Source organism: Sorex fumeus, unplaced genomic scaffold, assembly GCF_029834395.1.
Source record: "Sorex fumeus unplaced genomic scaffold, SorFum_2.1 ptg000009l, whole genome shotgun sequence".
Classification (NCBI taxonomy): Eukaryota; Metazoa; Chordata; class Mammalia; order Eulipotyphla; family Soricidae; genus Sorex; species Sorex fumeus.
Window position 1 is genome coordinate 31984354 of NW_026606066.1, and position 20682 is coordinate 32005035.

The following is a 20682-nucleotide window of genomic DNA, read 5'->3' on the forward strand; positions in this document are numbered from 1 at the left end:
CAGCATATTTAATTTTTTCCAATAACAATACTGTCCATTTTAAATTTAAATTAATTTAAATTGAATAAAAATTAAAGCTTAATTCTTCAATTTCTTTAGATACATTTAAAATGTAAAAAACCAACTAGAATATTTGACAACATGGCTCTACAATTTTAATTATCATTAGAGTAGATATCTAAACAGAATTTTAATAAATAAATTAAAGTTCTTTTTCTCTTTTTACAGGTGATAGACTCACCACCAGGCTTATTACAGTTTTTAAAAATTTAAGATTTAATATATGCTAGACAGTTATTTTTTCTATTTTAAAAATATGCTGGTAAAATCCCTGGCTGTAAGTGGCTATCAGTGGTGATGATCAAAGTTGCTTACAGGCCGCTGCATGGATGAGATAATGTCTGCTCCCAGGGATAGTGCCAATTTGTGGAGATGGTGTATGTGTGTTTTCTTTTCCTGAGAGCGACCGAGACGAATCTGAACATCATGGACGTCATCCAGTTCCTTTGTCGATTCTAGAAATCCCAGGTCCATTGATTTGATGAGATTTTCCAGCTGGAATTTAGGGGATTTGACAATTAAACAAAGTTTCCATTTTTTAGGAAGACACATCCTTTCTAAAGCCTATTTTCTAACATCCTATAATCCCTACAAATCAGTGGAGTTAGTTGAGGGGTTACCATTGTCAGTTCTATTAAAGAAGTGCTATTTGGTCTTAGTCAAAACTTGAGCAAAATCTAAACCCAGGAACTAAATAAATTCAAAGGCTATTTGATAGAATCTTCGGGGCTGGAGCAATAGCACAGCGGGTAGGGCATTTTTCCTTGCATGCGGGAGACCTGGATTCGATTCCCAGCATCCCAAGCACCGCCAGGAGTAATTCCTGAGTGCATGAGCCAGAAGTAACCCTTGTGCATCGCCAGGTGTGACCCAAAAAGAAAAAAAATCTTCATTTTCTACTAGTAAAAGCTAATAACTGTGAACTTTTTTTTGTTGTTGTTAAAAAGCAACTAAAAGGAACCAGGGAGTTAATATAGAAATTAAGTGCTCAACTTGTATGTGCTGACCCCAGACCAATCCAGGCCGACCCCTAAGCACTAACAGGAGTGACCCGTGAGCACAAAGCCAGGACAAGACCCTGCCAGGAGTAATCCATTCCTTCCTCCTGTCCACAAAAAAGCAATTAGTACATATACATTTATTGAGCATTATATAATATCAATCAAAATACCAAGAACATTTTTTTTTATAATGCTTTCTTCTTGCAAACAGTTTGCCTTTGCGTTGGTGGTAAAAGAGCTAGGTTGATGAAAACAGACAGCTGGGAAAAGTGACAGGGTTTGGAAGGTAGAGAGGAGCAAGAGGGACCTGTGGCGAATGACAGCCTCAGAGTCAAGCCCTGCCAGTAAGAAAGTGTCCTCCAGGGTGGGATGGGAGGGATGGGGGGTGGGAGGGATACTGGGATCCGTGGTGGTGGGAAACGGACACTGGTGGAGGGATGGGTATTTGATCATTGCATAATTGAAACCCAAGCACAAAAATTTGTAAGTCTACAACTGTACCTCACGGTCTCTCACTAATAAAAATTTAAAAAAGAAAAAAGTGTCTTCCATCCTTGAAGCATAGAGTTTGGTCAGAGCAGAGCAGAGGGAGGATAGAGTAGTATTTTTAGATTTTGAAAAGATTCCTATGCCAGAATAAGCAATTTGGTCTTTACTATTACCTAATGTAACACTGTAGCACTGTAGCACTGTCCTCCCTGGTTGTTTATCCATCTGCTGGAGCAGGCTCAGTTAACATCTCCACTGCGAGACTTGTTGATACTGTGTTTGGCATATCAAATACGCCACAGGGAGTTTGCCAGGCTCTGCCAAGGAGGCGGGATACTCTCCGGACCTTGCCGGGCTCTCCGAGAGCGGCGGAGGGATCAAACCCCGGTCAGCCACGTGCAAGGCAAACGCCCTACCTGCTGTGCTCTTGCTCTAGTCCATTACCTAATGACTTATTTTTTTATAAAGAAGTAAACATCTTTATTTACTTATTTTGCTTTTGGGGTCACACCAACAATGCTCAGGGGTTACTCCTGGCTCTGCACTCAGGAATTATTCCTGGCAGTGCTGGGGAGACCATATGGGATGACGGGGATTGAACTCGGGTCAGCCGCATGCAAGGCAAATGCCCTACCCGCTGTACTATCGCTCCAGCCCACCTAATGACTTTTAAATTTTATAATTTAAACTAAAGTGTTTTAAGACATTCATGACAAGTCTAACCTCTTCCTTTACTTGATGAAACTGGATGATCTTGCTCAGGATATTGTCATAATCTTGGATGTTCTCTTTCTGATTTTGGTGAAAGTACAGGAGATCCTTCAGTTGTTGAGACTTCTCATTCACAGGGACACCTTGGTGACTTAGCCTTTCTGATTCTTTTATAATGTACTGAACCTCATCAGCTAGTAGCTAAAAAATTGAAAACAATAAGTGAAATTTAACTTTTAGAGAATGATTTGCTTTACAACAATATTTCTATATTTAAATAATATTTATTCAATTTATTTTCTTTTTAAACCACCTCCACCATTGACACCCTCAAATCCAAGCATTGTACTTGATACTAGACACATAATATTTTTAACTTGTCCTTTTAGAAAAAAATTTAAAGCTCAATGCTAAAGAAAGGTTTCAAAGCTAGGTGGTAAAATGGAAAGTCATTTACTTCTATGCTACACTAAATATTATAGTCATCCTCTAAATAATTATGCATTTTAGCTATTTTAAGAAGCTAAATATCATCATTTGTTATGACATTTGACATTTAATACAGACAGACACATGTCATGTGGTTAGAAGACCAAGAGAAAACAAATAGAAAATATATGAGAGGGGAATTATTTGTTCTTTGAGATAAAGGAATGGTAAAAATGAATCACTATAATAAATGAGCTTTGAAAACAAGTCATTCCAGAATTTAAAAATAGTCCTCACAGAGAGGAACAGATAAACCATTTCCTCTTTAACTCAGTGCCAGTTCCTTAGAGGGATCTAGGTTCTGGGCCCATACTTATAAGACATACAATTTAAGGGGAAGCCACTTTCATTTCAGGGGTAGATCTTATATGAAGGAAAAAAATTTGAAAAATGACTTTGACCAAAAGAGTCATCTGCAGAAGTGACCTTCAAGCTGAAACTGAGCACATGATCATCCAATGCACACACATCACAGTGCTAGAACTAAGAATCTTTGCAACCACCCCCCCCCACACACACAAATTAGAAGAGATTGGACACAAAAAACAGACATATAACTTCTTGCACATGTTCAAAGAATGAGAGCAAACAAGAAATACTAATAAACACAGAAAACAGTGCATGTCAAAGAACCTAGCATTGAACCAGTTGAGACTCTTTATTTATTTATTTTTTTAATTGAATCACTGAGCTACAGTTACAAAGCTTTCATGTTGGAATTTCACTCATACGATGATCAAACAACCATCTCATTTGAGGCTTTTTAAAGTTAGGAGGAAAAAGCTCACATACAGCTGCAATGGTATGTGTGTTTCTGTCAGTGTATGGTGGTTATGTATTATATCAGTTTAGTCTTGACATTAAATTTTGTCTTGACATTAAATTATATATACATATTATATATACATTAAATGATATATACATATATGTACATGTGTGCATATATATATGTGTGTGTATATGTGTGTGTGTGTGTGTGTGTGTGTGTGTGTGTGTATAATCCTTAGTCTTCTAATTCCGGGATTCCTGAAGAGTCTGCATTTATGAAAGAGTGACGAATAAAAACACCGTACCTTCATTTTTTTCAGTGAAGAATAAGAATCCATGCAGGAGGATAGTGGGATTGGCAACTATTTTTGGCATCTGTGTGAAAGTCAAGAGTGGCAAGAAGTAGGGGCTATGGAATGTACTAGCATCTGAGCTTGGGAACATGACTCATGGCTTTTTCTCTCTCTTGCCCTGAGGAATCTCTGGGCTGGAGAATGGGAGAACACAGCAAAATTCTTGGGAGGGTGGTAGGAGCCTAAGTGCTGGTGGCTGGGGACAGTGATCTCACTGGGGTAATTTTAGGAGGAAAGGGTTTTAGGAGTAAAGGGCAGCAGAGTCTCTGTCGCAGGCTGTCCTTCCCTATCTCACATGTCTCAACCTATATCACATCTATGCTCCTTTCAAAATAGAGTCAATATAGATGATGACTATATTACCAAGAAAATGACTTAATTGAATTAAAATCATCCAAGATACGATACTAAGGACATTTTGTGGCATGGTTGAGATCGCCAAATAAAAGCTGTGCCAAGGACAATAAGAAAAATGTGGTTTTAAGTAGATATTTTGGGAAGCATTATTATTGTTTTGAAAAATAGTACTTCACCATTTACTATTCACCATAAATATACTATTTAGTGAATAACAATTCACCATAATTTACTAGGAAACCGCCACCAAAGTTGGTTTCTTTGAACATTCACCAAAATCCATCCATTGGTTTCTTCACCTGGAACTGAGGTTTCATTTCATTCCATTTTTTCCTTACACCTAAAAGGCTCTGGAGGCTCCCTCCAAGGTCAAGTGCAGACACAGGCATAAGTGACTCCTGAAGAAGTTTTAAGTTGTGAGTAGTCTGAAATAAATATCAGATCGTTAGGTGCACATTTTCTCTTCCACCAGCAACAATATGTTAACAGCATCCCAGTGAGGACATGGTATTGATTTTTCAGTTGTCTGGCTGGAGGAGTGCCTGTTTCTGAATTCAACGCAGGCCTGATTCTCCTTCACTATTTTTTAAAATGTAGACATAACAAATGCATCATTTTAAGCCTTCTTATATGTGCATTTCAGTGGCATTAGTACATGTACACTGGTGGTGTGAAACCGTGGGCACATTCATTTTCAAAATATATTCAGCCCTCCTAGATTCACTCATTTGACAAAAAATCCTTTTCCCCTTCAGCCCCTATTCTGCTTTTTCTCTCCATGATGACTTATAGTACTCAAAACTACCAAATTGGCATTTTTAAAAAATTTATAAATGCAGTATTGATCCTTTAATTTTGACTTTTTTTACTGACTAGCACTCCATGTATGAGAATTTCATTCTTGAGACTGAATATCAAGGGCCGAAGCAATAGTACAGTGGGTAGGGCATTTGCCTTGCATGCAGTAGATCTGGGTTCAAACCCAGCATCCCATATGGTCCAGGAGCACTGCCAGGAAAAAAAGCCAAAAAAATACTGAATAAATATCATCCACAGTATAACGCACCTTTTTAAGCTGTTCTTTGAATGCTCCCCACTGCTGTTTCATGGGCCTCTTCTCAGTGGCTTGAAGTTTCCATGTCATCCGGAGATGGCCGAGTTCTTCCCTTTCTGCCTTCTGGTTTTCCAAAGTGTTCCTCATAATCTGCATTTTATTTTTCACATCTGATATTTCGCCCTCTTTTGCCTGTCAAAGTAATAATCCATATGTATTTTAATTCCCAAGAAATGTTAACATTTGGTACACAACAATCTTTGGTACATATTCAAAGAAGAGGACAACTCTGATATCAAGACAAGTCTGACTGACTTGTTCAGAGTCAGCTATCAAACCTCACATCTGTGCTTGGTACTATTTTCTGATGTCCTGGCTATACCTATAAGACTCCAAAGGCATTTGTATCTCCTGCCAAATTCTCTTCAGTTCTGCTAAGTTTCCTGTCTTCAGGGAAATTGAATGCACACTGAAATCCAGATGTGTCGAATATGAGATTATTGATTGGCATAAAATTTAGTTTAGCACACCTTTTATTTTAGAATGTAACAAAAATCTCAGTATCGTGTAATGTGAGAAATTGTTCTGGCCTGTTTTTCCCTTTCAACTATGCCATTGTGTATGGTTCATATTTTTGAATGGCTTTCAAGTTATTTACATTTATGAGAACAGAACTGAAAATCTAGATAGCTCTAGTTTTATATCTGTGTATCCATCCAAGCACAGTCTCCAAATTCAAAGGCTTCTCTTCCTGGCTTTCACACTTTCTAGCTGACTGATTTGAAATCCTTCAAACAATGACTTTAAGCAAAGGGAAATTCAATTGCAGGCAGAAACTGAAGAGAGGTAACAAGGCAGATCCTGTGCTTAAATTTATATGCAAACATTTTTTAGAGTAGAACCAGGTCAAACAATGATTTCCTTTTATCCAGCCTTTCTTAAATCCTTAAATTTCTCTGTACCCAACCTTAAAAAAAAAAAGGATCTTAATTAGTTTACAGATTTATAGAATTTTAAGGTATAGCTTAATATCTCTTTATGTGAATAGGGTTCACCACTCCCACCACCAAAGTTCCAGGGTCATCCCACCACCAAAAGATCTCTCTACCTAGTCCCCTTTTCCTCTGGTAACCAAGAATATTTTCACCAAGTCTAGGAGTAACACATTTTTTTTTTTGGCTAGTTCATTTAATTCAACTGATAAAACCTTACATTTCTAAAATATACATGTATTTCTTAATGACATTGACATCTATTTAAACTCAAGGGACCCTGTAGGAAACAATGTCATAAATGGCACAGGAGTGAGTGACAGCAGGTGTGTGTGTGTGGGGGGGGGGGGGGGGGGTTGTCTCTGTGTTGGTTCATGATTTCCAGTTTCCTCAACATTTTCATTTTTGAAAATAAAGGTGCTCAGACTGAGAGTTAGAAAGAAGAAAAGTTTGTTGGAAAGTAGAAGAGAAAAGAAAAGGAACTTCCGAGAAACTTAGTGTAGGACTAACTAAGGCTCAGTTAGTGGGGTTTTATAGTACAAGTGGGTATTTGTGTTACAGAAAATGCAGGAAGTTAAAGACAAGAGATTTTTGTGTATCCTTTTAAATAAAAAATGAGTCTTTATATTTCTTAGAGATTGACAAGAATGTTACAGAGAATGCAAGAATCAGAATGGTCTGCCCATTTGCCTTAGGAATCACCCTTTATCTTGGCCTTCTGCTAAGGCAAAGTTGGACAATTATTAACTTCTTGTCTATCAGAAAGAGCCCAGGAATTCACTGGAAAAAAAATGTAAGATGGAGGCAGTCAAAGATGGTACTGCTCATGACAGCTATGTAACAGGCTATTTTAAATAATATACCACCTTATGTGTAAATTAATCACATGATATTAATATTATACATTTACACTTTATATTTATTTAGACATTAAAGGGATAATTATTTGAAAAATATATCTATGTACTTTTTAACTGCTAAATGAAATTTCTGTATTAATTTGAGTACATAGTAAGAAACTGTGTTACTACAACAAGTCTCACGATGGAGACGTTACTGGGCCCGCTCAAGCAAATCGATGAACAACGGGAGGACCGTGACCGTGATATAGTAAGAAAATGATGTTTCTATAATTACTATTATGATAATATAATGTTTATTATGAAAGATATTAGACAACCAGTTCAGAGTTATCTCAAGTTATATTTTTATTTTTGCTATAAATAAAATTATACTACTAGAAAGCAATTAATAAAAATGTAATATGGCATATGTAAGTTTGGAAATTGAAGCATGTCAGTAGCCATTACAAAAGCAAGGTAGTCTTGAGGATAGCTATAAAAAAAGTAATTGTAAGATTTGTTGATATCTACCTAGCAGAATACAAGAACAGTGATTTTTGGGCAAAAGTAAGCACCTGACCACTTTGAAAGATTAAAGATTTTCCTAAGATCCAGTTAGCAAACACATTACTCATCTCCTTATGTGTAAGAGATATTTTGCCATAATTTGTTATACTCAGGCACTAAATTACCCATTTTCTCTTTAGATTCATACAATGAGTGATCTTCTAATGTTTTGTTTTCTAGATACTGTGATAATAAAAAGGCAGTATCCCAGAGAGCATTTTGGTATTCACCACTATAAATTAGTGAATTGGCACTTCATCAAGACATCTGCCAGACTTCTGGCCTAATTCAGTTTCTCCAATCTTGTTTTTCTTTTTGATAAACTGAAAAATTTCCCATTTCAAGCTTGAAAATATGAGTTGTGGCATCCAGTCTGAGAGCAGGACACTCAACAGTGAATGCCAGCTGGCCTCTTTCTTCTGCATAACAAGAGGCACTGCATTTCAATAATAATGTTTGCTTGAAAGCATATTGATCCAAAAGATACAAAGAGATTTACAAATGTGTTTATCTGATTTACTAACAGTTTCATATCTCAAATTACAGTTGAACCAATTGAGTAAACTATCATGTGAACCTTTATTTTTATCAATAAGGAAGATTTTATTTATCCAATGATAGCGATGGTTCAGAGCAAGTACAGAGGTAGGGTGTTTGCCTTGAATATGGCTGACCTGGGTTCAATCCCACCATATGGTCTCCAGAACACTGCCAGGGTGATCCCTGGGCACAGGATCAGGAGTAAGCGCTGAGCACTGCCAGGTGTGTCCCCTCTCCCTAAGTGGTAAATATCTTAGGGTAAAGTGAAAATGTTTATAATCTCAAGATAAAGCATCACTAAAGTATACGGTAAAATGCACATTATTTATGAGCAATCTAAGTGAGAATTTGAATATCACAACAATCTAAGTTTACTGTTTTTCGTATTCAGACCCAGGGTTCCTCAGCCCTTTTAACTACCTCCTTAGCCCAACCTGTGTTTACTTAGACCTTGAATGAAAATCTGACTGTATAATCCTTCCACACACCTGAAGGTACCGGCAGAGGGACAAAGCCACGTGGGTTCCGGGGCCGAGATCTCCAAGCTTACTCGGATTGGAGTCGAGCATCCTCCACCCAGATCCTCCAAATTCCAGTAGGCGGGGGTCACACCCACCACCTGGCCCCCTGGCACCGTGTAATCCCATCAGCGGCCAAGACTCTGAGACTATAAAAACCAGCTCCCGGAACCACGCGGCCACATTCACGGCCGCGCAACATCTTATTATGACATCTCATTCCTACTTTGACAAACTGGCAGGCTACCGAATGTAGCCTGCCCACACGGCAGAGTCTGGCAAACTCCCCGTGGTGTACCCAATATGCCAAATACCAGTAACAATGATGGGTCTCATTCTCCTAAAGAGCCTTGAATATAACCTCAGGGCCAGGATGAAGGAGACGTTACTGGGGCCTGCTCGAGGCAATCGACGAATAAAAGGATGATTTGTGATTTGTGATTGTGATAATCCTGAACACCCTAAGTAACTACTCTAAGACTTCTGTGTCTGGGTAGTATGGGGTAGCAAGGGGACAGAACAGTGCTTCCTTGTAGAATGACTAGAGATTTTGATAAAATGCAGAAAGCAAGCATCCAATTGGAAGTAGATGATATAGCAACAATAAACAAGGAGGCTAGGTTACAGAGTAAAAAGATCTGTGTTTGTTAAGTTCATCTGTTACTACTGTTAACACAGTGGAGGCAATGGTGATATATATAGCATAATGGCGCTCAACATGAGGTTAGTAATTGAGGCTTTACTGGGAACTAAAGAAACTAATGGAACCTCCAGTAGATATTGGGAAATTCAGGCATATAGCTGACCTCCTAAGAACCTTGACAAAATATGGGGGTTCTGCAGATAATTGGATTTAAAACCTTAAGAAAATACCTCTAAAAAGCAAATTGGAAGTTTTCATGAGATTCCCAAGTCTGGAGTTGGGTATGTGTTGGGGAGAAAGGACCAACCGGCCTTTAAGTAAGGAATATCTAAAAGCCCACGGTGAAATAGGAGGCTGTATCTTGAAAGAATTACAGGTCAGATCCTATTTTATCAGCTACCACTGGGTTTATATAATCTCCCACAAACATCCAGGTAAGAAAAGGTGATGATTCTGTGAATCAAAATTTTTTTGATTGAAATTCTGAGCATTTGACAATAATTTATTAGTCTTCCAGGTAACGAACAGTATGACTGGACACCAAAAGGAAAGTAGATAAAAGCAATTCTAGATCTAGATATTTAAATTAGCTTAAAATACCCATGGTCAAGAAAACATAGAAAAGATGGACTAACAGTAGACAAGAAAGAATTCTACTAAAAACTGACATCCTTGTTAAAGAACAGACTATATTTCAAAACTAAAAAGTAAAATTCCTGAAATGAATTTAGTAATAAAAATGATAGACAAAAATGCAGTTTGAATATGTTCATATTTCCTCATAAGTGCAAATTAGAAAAATACACTATCAAGAGATGAAAAAACATATGAAAAACTAAAATTGTAAAAGTAATACATTTATATAATACATGTTAAAATGTCCCCCCCCAAAAAAACAATTAACTATATTTTACAATATGGTCCATGTGTACCATAAAGAACATGGGGAAATGCTTAGCAAGTTTTCTCTGACATTTAAGAACAGTCAGATAAAATTAAAGTATTTGATGCATATTGTCTTTCTACATAGATTTAAACCAGAATAATCTTTAAAGGGCTGGAGTGATAGCACAGCGGGTAGGGCGTTTGCCTTGCACGCAGCCAACATGGCCGACCCGAGTTCGATTCCTCCGCCCCTCTCAGAGAGCCCGGCAAGCTACCAAGAGTAACCCTCCCCCCGCAGGGCAGAGCCTGGAAAGCTACCCATGATGTATTCAATATGCCAAACACAGTAACAACAAGTCTCACGATGGAGACGTTAAAATTGATGATGAATCTTTAAAGAAGGTTGAAACATATAAGGTAAGGAAAAATTGTAACTCAAAGTATCTGAAGACAGTTGGAACCTAATTCTTCTAAATGAATTCAATCTACAGACTGAATATTCGCATTTTCAGTATTTTAAAAAAAGTTTAGTTATGTTTGCTAATCTGTAGAAAATAAGAATCAGAAAAATCAGAATAGAATATGCTCTAATTTTCAAAAGGGGGAAAAGAAGGACTGCACATAGATTGGTAAGTTTTACATTGACCAACATTACAGCAAGTTTATTATTGATCGAGGAGTTTGTGAATATGTTGAAAGATTCTTGATCAACAGGAAATAGCTTAATGTATGTCAAATTTTATTTATATAGTTGGTAGAATAATAGGTAGGTAGATCACTTTCCTTTGAGCAGTGTCTTTTATTGTATACTTATTAAAAATATTATGAAATAATGATTGAATTAAAATATTATAAGGAGTGTTCATTATTATTCTAAAAAATGGTAAATCAACTGATAGTTTGAATGACTTGAAATATCAGCCTGTCCCTCAGACATTTTTATTAAAGATTTAATTTTAGTAATAGAAAACTTACCTATAGAGTGTAAAAACTTAAATCCAGGAGAGATAGTTAATTTAGATAACAAGTTAAAAACTAGTTTTACAATATGAAATAATTGGTAAAGATTGCAAAAATAAATTAAATAGAAATAAACATAAAGTCCCATATTTGTTTGAGAAAGCTAAATATTTGTCACAGATAAAATAAAGTAGAGACCTAGCTAGGCAAGAGTTGCCACAAAAGTATAATGGAAGTTTGATTTGATCAAAAGCTTAATATGAATCATCAAAGTAAAATTGTTGCTAAAAATGTTAACATATATAATGGGTCTCATTAGAGAAAAATGAGGTCTACTTTCTTGTATTCTGTGCTGAATTTGTACTTCACCTTTTAATTAAATTTTATAAATTATTTTGACAAGCTATGGAAAACTCCAGAAGGGAGGATTAGGATGAAGAGAGAAATAAAACTACCTAGTAAATGATAAAAAGACCTGTACATATTTAACTGCTGAAGATTCAGATTAGGCATAGCAGCTACTTTCCATGTTGATAGAACTTTAATAAGAGGAATTAAGCATGATTTCTTCCCCCCAAGGAACTGAAAGATTAGAGCCAGATGTGGAGATAGATTGCATTTAATATTAAAAGCAGTTTTCTCTTGAATAACAACCTCAAACCATGCACACCATTGAATTAAAAATGGATTGAAAAACTGAATAACATTAGACCCCAAACTATTAACTTTTTAAAGAAAATACAGGTCAAACATACTCTATCAGCTTCATTCGATATCTTCAAGGACTTGACTACCAGTGTCAGCGAAGATAAACAAAAATAAGCAACCAGGATTACATTAAGGTCAAATGTTTTCATAAAGTGAAAGACTAGAAAACAAAATGGCTTGCAGAAAATATCTGCAAACAGAAACCTGAGTGATAGTGTAACTGGTAGATTGTCTGCATTACATGTGGCCAACCTGAGTTCAATCCTGGCACTCCATATAGTTCCCTGAGTGCACCAGAGGTGATCCCTGAGCACAGAGCCAGGAGTAAGCCCTGAGCACCACTGTGTGCATGCTCTCACCCTCCCTCCCAAAATAGAAAATATTTGCAGGCTATATATATACATATATATATAACCAAGGGATAATATACAAGATATATATAAAAAAAATGCACAAGAGTCAGCAACAACAAAAGAACCCCAACCCAATCCAAACATGGGAGAAAAAGTTGAGTAGACCCTTCACAAAAGACAATGCATAAACGGCAAACAAGCACAGAATAAAACCCTCATTATCAAATAATTGTTAATAAAAATGACAATGTAAATTAATCTGACAACTTTGGAAATTAGCATGAATATTTTTCAAAATATTAGAAATAGATATGCAAGTTGATCTAACAATTCCATTCTTGGAATTAAAAAGATCCAATATTTCAAAAAGATAATTCACCTATGTTTACTGCAGTGCAATTCACAATTTCCAAGATTTACATGCAACACAAGTGCCCAACAATTGATGAGTGAAGAAGGAAGATGTGGCAGTTATATGCAATGAAGTATCATTCAGCTACTAGAAAAGATGATATCTTGTCATTTGCTACAGTATTGATGGAACTGGAGGGGTCATGCTAAAGTGAAATAAGCCAGAAAAAGAAAGACAAATATCGAATCACTCATATAATCTGTGAAGAAACAAAGCAAGTAAACAGATGAATCTACCAAAAATAAGTCTTTTGATCCTGACCACAGAAAGGATGTTACTAAAGATGGGAAGTGGTAAAAGATGGTCAGAGAGGTGCCTAGTGGACTGTGGTGCAGCCATAGTGACACTTTAGTGGTGGGTATGTTGTGGTAGCATACCCCTAAAACGTGAAGACATTTATGGTCATACAATAAGTGAAAAGTGTTTTTGGTAACTGATTTTCTAACAATGAACTGAGTGACCTTTTTTAGGAATATAATGGAAGTTTCAAAGAGAAGACAGATTATACATCTTTCAAGAATCCGATAGCTATCCTGACTCAGACCAGAGGTTCATGTAAGGATTCTAGACTACTTTGCAGATAAAAGGCTTCAACTAAATTTCAGAGAACTTCTCTCAATATAAAGCTATGGTCAGAAATTCTTCAATATTCCTCTTAAATATTGTGGTAAGCCACTAGAAACTTTTCATGAAAAGACTGGAGAGTAAGAATTAAGGCACAAGTCTTGAGTGTGGAAACCCAGTTCATTTCCTGACATCATGACATCCCCTAAACACTGTTGGTTGTGGCCCACAAACACCTCTTCAGGGCCTGAGCCCCACCTTAGGTAAGAAATTACAAGACTGTCTTTCAAGGCTCCTGAGCACCACAGGAAATGTCACCCACACCCTGAGAAAAAAAGTTTTCAAGGTCGTTTTCCTGTTTTCTCATCACAACTCAAAATCTTTGAGTGCTTTCTATCTTGGATCTGTGGTAACAGTCATCCTTTCTTCTTCAGAGCTAAAATCAGCCTTCCTGTTAGAACTAACAAGAAGTCCTAGAAGAAGTGTTAAATGCTGGACTTTAGGGCAGTTCTAGATTAAGTGAAGCTAAAAATTAGCTCACTAAATTAGCATTGCTGATTAACAACTGAACTTTTTAATGTACGACTTTGACAAGTGATTTGTACAGAAGGTGTGATTCATTTAATGTCATTCTCACCATATTTATAAAATGAAGGAACTCCAGTCCTAAGTCTTGAGTTAAAAAGCTCCTTTTTAAAAATAGGTGCCACTGTTCCTCAATGAAGTCAGATGGATGCCTGGCTTCAGCTTTATCCTCTTTCTTCTGTTGGATTTCAGTTTGGTAAAATGTCTTTAGGCTCTGACACTGCTTCTCCACCTTTAAAAAAAGAAGACTATAAATAAATTTTAGAATAAATTATAAACACTTAAAAAATCACACTAGACTTTAATTAAGGTCTGTATAAAAATTAAATTAAAACCACATTTCAGAAATCTTTAGTTATTGACTAACGTCAGTTGACTAAAGCAACGTGGAACTCTATTTCAGTTGTAAATTAATAGAATTACCACAAAGCGATAAATTCAACTGAAAAGTTTATTGCCTACAGATGCACACATAGACATTATTCATGCATATATATAGTATTTATAAATATGTATGTAATGCAGGAATACAATTAAATATAAATCTGAAAAATTATTAGAGATTATTTATAATCAGATGTGCTCATAGAACTATAGATTAACATGAGTTTCACAAAAATTTATATTTAGTGCAAGAATTTATGTATTTTAGATATCCTCAATGCTTAATGGCCAACAAGACAGGATTTGAAGAGCTCATGACTATCAAAAGCAATCTAAATAAGATGATAAATTTCAGGCAATGGTTGGTCTATATTTTAATATTATTAACTTAAATAAACATACTGAAGAATCTGCAAAAGATGTTAGAAATAGAAATTCTCTCTTATTTCCTTACTCCATTGCTTTTTTAGCCTGTGTACTGCTGATGCTACTCTCCATCAACCATTCCTAAAATTTCTGCCCCTGATTATTCTTCCTGGGCTGGAGTGATAGCACAGTGGTAGGGTGTTTGCCTTGCATGCGACCTGCCCAGTTGACCAGGTTCCATCCCTCCACCCCTCTCGGAGAACCCTGCAAGCTACCGAGAGTATCTGCCTGCATGGCAAAACCTGGAAAGCTCCCCGTGAGGTATTCGATATGCCAAACACAGTAACAAGTCTCACAATGGAGACGCTACTGGGCCCCGCTTGAGCAATGGGAGGACAGTGCTACAGATTATTCTTCCTGAGCTTATTAAAGTTCCTCCTTTCTCATGGACTTGTCTAAGAGACAAGTTACTAGTGAGAATTAAGTATTTGCTTTCTCAGAGTCCAAACTCTGGGTGGGGGGAGAGAATATAAGCAAATGATCATAACATAAGACAAGTATACATTCGATGCCATAGGTCTGCTAAGGAGATACCACAACTTCATCTTAAATAGGGAAAGAATTACCAAAGGAAATAAGATTTGATCTGTATTTTTCAGAATTGTCCCAAGTCAGAGTGATAAGAAAAAGGGTATTATGGATGGAAGAACAGTACATGAATTAGAAGCATGAACCCCTGGTTGGTTCTGAGCATGATAAATGATCTTTGCTACAGTGAGGTTCAGAGTGTATTAGCTGAGTGGTAAGAAAGAGGCTAGAGGGATGACTACATTGTGAGAAAGCTGGTTAGCAGGTGTCAACTTGTTTTCTATTATAACAAACATCATTGTGACACAATTTTATATTTGAAACAATTGGTAGCAGTGACTAACAGTCACAATGACTCAGCCAGTAGGAATCTCTACTGTCAGTGCTTCCCATGGGACTGTGCACTACTAGCTGGGGTGTCAATTTGATGGGCTCAGCTATGTGCAATTCTCAATTATAAACTTTATGAACTTATACTCCTTTCCTGATTCTCAAAAGTGCCTCCTGGACTGCAAGTGAGAATGAAATCATCATAGGAATTCCCTAGAATCTGAGAATCTGTACAACTTTTATCTTAAGTGAATACTAATAGGACTCTCAAACCTTATCCATTTCTGGTAAAAGTTATGTGAAACTCGATTAACAAATTGCATTTATTAAGTTGACTTTATTAAGTTTTCCCGTGGTAGTGATTGGATTTCTATCAATTTTTGGAAAGGGACATGAAGGAGAGAATTAGAGAAAACAAAGAAAGCAGACAGAAGACAACAATTTGGTGGCGGTGAGAAGGGGATTTGCAGCCCATACCTGGCTCTACACTCAGGCATCACTTCTGGTGTGGTTCAAGGGACCATATAGGATGCTGTGAATCAAACCTGTTTCAGATGCATACAAGGCAAACACCTTACCTACTATACTATCATGCCAGTCTCATTTGACAACTTTTTTTTAAGGCAGGCGCAAGTAATGGGAATTTAATTGAGCAGGTGGTAATACTAATGAAGAGGAAGAAGAATTTAGAAATCTTTTAGTTTGTCTCTATAGACAAACAAAAGATGGCATGAAATTTGAGATTTAAAAAAATGCTGAAGTTGGAGTCACTGTCACTGTCCTCCTGTTGTTCATCGATTTGCTCGAGCGGGCCCAGTAACATCTCCATTGGAGACTTTGTTGTTACTATATTTGGCATATCGAATACATCACGGGTAGCTTGCAAGGCTCTGCTGTGCGGGCTTGCCGGGCTCTCCGAGAGGGGCGGAGGAATTGAACTCGGGTCGGCCATGTTGGTTGCATGTAAGGCAAATGCCCTGCCACTGTGCTATCGCTCCAGCCCCCCTGAAGTTGGAGGTTAAACTTTAATTTTGATGATTATCAACTCTTTTATATACCTAATTTCTCAAAGTCACTGTTTGGAGATGATAGGAATAAAATAAAAAGGTGCTATTTATACAGAACAATAAAGTCAGGAATGAAAAAGGCTAAGGCAAAATAAATGCTGAGCAAGAGAGAATTTGAAAGAACTTAAAGTTTCTACATAAGACTTCTCAAAGTTTGCCATTATATATGTCTATTAAAACAAACTTGGTGGACAGTGTAATTCGGTTGAATATGTGTGGCAGAAAGAGCAGTATGAAGATTGAAAATATATACTTTATGGTGCTGGAACTGGTGTTGGAATACTGAATGTAATAAATTATTGTGAACAATTGTCTTCGGGTTCAGATGAATGAGACCAGTTGTAGTTAGAAGACCACACCTTCTACAAGATCATTGTGGGTGATTTTAATGCCAAGATAGGACCGAGAAGATCAGCTGAAGAATTTCACATCGGGACCCATGGCCTAGAATGGAACGAACAGGGTGAGAGACTGAGTTCATCATGTCGACCAAGACCATCCATGGTAACTCACAGTTACAGAAGGCAAAATCTAAACGTTGGACATGGGAGTCTCCTGGTGGACGATTCCACAACGAAATAGACCACATCATATTCAATCGACGGTTTTGCCTGACCGATGTCGCTGTTGTCCCAAAATTTCAAATGGGATCGGACCACCATCTCCTTCGTGCAAAATTCTACTTCACAGAGCGGGGAGAAAGGGCTGCAAAGTTCAAAAAAAGAACTCCCAGAACGACCACCAACTGGGAACTCTTTGGCACTATTGCGGCAACATGGGAAGATGCCATTGTTGACAACATTGACGAGGAATACAATCGACTGGTTCAGCACCTCCATGAATGTGCGAGGAATGCCAAGAGAGAGATAGCCACAAAAAAACGCCTGTCTTCGAAAACTCTTGAGCTAATTTGCCAGCGTGGTTTGGCGCATGCCTCAGGCAACCGCAAGCTAACGTCCGAGCTCGCAAAGCAGTGCAGAGATGCGACGATCAAGGAAGACCTCAAAGAGAGAAGAGCAGAAGTGCTGGTAGATGCAGCAGAAGCTGGGAAAAGTATTTATAATGCCCGCCTGTCCTTCGCCAACTATAAGACCAAGATGACTGCCCTCCGACGTCCTGATGGATCCATCACATCCTCCAGAACGGCAATGGAGAAGATTATCCATGACTTCTACTAAAATCTCTTCCATAGCCATGTCCACTTGCCGGCATACCAAATTCCACAGGATGGATATGTCGTTCCCAACGTTCTCCCTTCCGAAATCCAACATGCCATTTCGTCAGTAAAGAAGCAAATAGCACCCGGCCCAGACAAGGTCAGACCTGAACACCTGAAGAACCTGCTATCAGTACTCATCAATACACTGGCTCGGCTCTTCACTCGCTACCTGTCTGAATGCAAGGTTCCGTCCCAATGGAAAACCAGCAGGACCGTACTACTGTTCAAGAAGGGAGACATCCATGACATTGGCAACTATCGCCCTATCTGCCTATTGTCTGTCATCTACAAGTTGTTCACTCGAGTCATCCTAAATAGGATTAGCAGAACACTAGATGAAGGACAACCATGTGAGCAAACCGGGTTCCACAAAGGATTCAGCACCATCGACCATATCCACATGGTAACCAAGCTCATTGAAGTTTCTCAGGAGTTCAAGATGCCACTCTGTCTAACGTTCATTGATTTAAAGAAGGCCTTTGATTCTGTTGAGACAGAAGCGGTCATTGAAGCCCTAGCCAATCAGGGCATTCAAGCCCAATACATCAAGATCCTCTGTGAGCTGTATTGCGGATTCACTACCAGGATCTCACCATTCTACAAAGAAGTGATCGTTGATGTCAAGAGAGGGGTGCGGCAGGGTGATACCATTTCACCGAAACTCTTCAGTGCCACCCTTGAGAACATCATGCGACGACTGGAATGGGAAGGAATGGGAGTGAAGATAGACGGTCGGCAACTACACCACCTCCGCTTTGCTGATGACATTGTTTTAATAACACCAAACATCAGCCAAGCGGCACAAATGCTGGCCGACTTTGACCGTGAGTGTGGAAAGGTAGGGCTACAGCTGAATCTTACGAAGACAATGTTTATGAGAAACAGCCTTGTTCCTGATGCCCCATTCGCTCTCAACAGAACGACCATCTCCGAATGCAACAGCTATGTGTACCTAGGTCGAGAAGTCAACATGACAAATGACCTGGCACCTGAGCTGCGCAGGAGGAAGCGAGCGGCTTGGAACGCCTTTAAGAACGTCAAAAAAATAGCTAAGAGGATGAAGAAACTCCAGCTCCGGGCACACCTCTTTGATTCCACTGTTCTTCCTGCATTAACATACCCCTCAGAGACCTGGGCCCTACACAAACAGGATGAGAACGCTATTCGGGTCTCCCAAAGAGGAATTGAAAGAGCTGTGCTTGGAATATCATGTTTCACTCAAATGAGAGAAAGAATCCGGAGTTCTGACATCTGTCGACGATCAAGAATCAGGGACGCTGTCTCATTTGCCAAGGTGTCAAAAATCAGATGGACTGGCCACGTAATGAGATTTAAAGACGACCGCTGGACTAGAGCTGTTACCGACTGGATTCCATGGGATGTCAAAAGACCGTGTGGCCGCCCACCTACCAGATGGTCAGACTTCTTCATCAAGATCATGAACGATCAGTTTGAGACTCTTCATGTTCCCAGAGCGAACAGATGCCATTGGGCTACACTAGCACGTGACAGGGACAAATGGAGACGTTACTGGCGCCTGCTCGAGCAAATCGATGACTAACGGGAAGTTAAGTGATAAGTTAAGTGAACAATTGTCTAAAAATCACTTGTATCACTTGTTATTCCATTGTTCATCGATTTGCTTGAGTGGGCACCAGTAATGTCTTCATTCATCCCTAGCGCATGCTAGTGTAGCCCAATAGTGTATTGGGGGCTCTTTCAGGGTCAGAGAAATGAGACCCGTTATTGTAACTGTTCTTAGCATATCAAATACGTCATGGGTAGCATGCCAGGCTTCTGCTGTATGGGCGGACTACTCTTGGTAGCTTGCTGGGCTCTCTGAGAGGAAGAAACTGCCTCTAAAAATAAAATTAAGAAATATATACATTTTTGCTCGCCTTTCCCTATGACACCCTGAGTTGCCGCCCACGAACGACTCCTCTGGCTACTTATTTATCTCCTTAACAGCCATGATCCCAGAGGCACACAAACCAATCTCAGAACCCAGCAGTTTTTGGCAAAAATCCATCCAGACTTTGCATTAAGCCATGGTGCCACACACCCCGAGTGGAAAAAGATGTTGTCCCTTCTGCCTACTAGCCCCAGTGGCACGGAGGCCGCCATCTTTCAGAGTCTATTGGACAGTCAGGTACAAGCCAGCAGTGACGAGACACGCAGGGCCTCATGAGACGGGGGGTGGAACCGGCCCTTCTCCCCACTCTGAAGAAACCCTGAGCTGCTGCCCACGAACAGCTCTTCTGGCTATTTATCGAGCTCCTTAACAGCCATGATCCCAGAGGCACACAAACTAATGTCGGAACCCAGCAGCTTTTGGCACAAATCCCTTCAGATTTAATTACTGAAATATCAGAATTCCAAAATCACGCAGCTGCTCATCATAATCAGCAACAGAAAACAAATTATCTAAGGATGGCTTTTCAGCATATCTGATTGTTGGGGGAAATAATAGTTCCAAATAATAGGGGTGGGTTTTTTGTCAAAAAATTGAATGTAATCAAAGTAGAGAGAGAGAGTAAAGTGGAAATCATCTGCCACACAGGCAGGGTGAGGGGTGGGGTGCGGGGTATACTGGGGTTCTTGGTGGTAGAAAATGTGCACTGGTGAAGGGATGGGTATTTGATCATTATATAACCGAGACTTGAACCCAAAAGCTTTGTAACTGTTCTCACAGTGATTCAATTAAAAAAGAAATATATCTATTTTTTATTTGGTTATTGGTAAGGAACTTTATGAATATTTCAATGGAATGGAAAGTGCCATGTGGCCGTACTGAGAAGACAGAGGGAGAAGGAATTCAAAGGATGAGCAAGGAGAGTCTAGAAAAGTCATCTTTTCATTCCTACACTTCAGGTATGA

At 38.5% G+C, this 20682-nt stretch overlaps 1 protein-coding gene across 1 annotated transcript in view; it reads right to left on the reverse strand.

Moving 5' to 3' along the window:
• CCDC141 (coiled-coil domain containing 141) overlaps window positions 1-20682 on the reverse strand; it is a 206218-nt gene that overhangs the window by 41315 nt on the left and 144221 nt on the right. Inside the window, exons 12-16 of the mRNA XM_056110401.1 lie at window positions 13904-14083; window positions 5295-5474; window positions 4528-4653; window positions 2274-2462; window positions 376-555 (exon numbers count right to left, since the gene is read on the reverse strand). Of these exons, the coding sequence (XP_055966376.1) occupies window positions 376-555; window positions 2274-2462; window positions 4528-4653; window positions 5295-5474; window positions 13904-14083 (855 nt within the window). The remainder of the gene's footprint in view (window positions 1-375; window positions 556-2273; window positions 2463-4527; window positions 4654-5294; window positions 5475-13903; window positions 14084-20682) is intronic.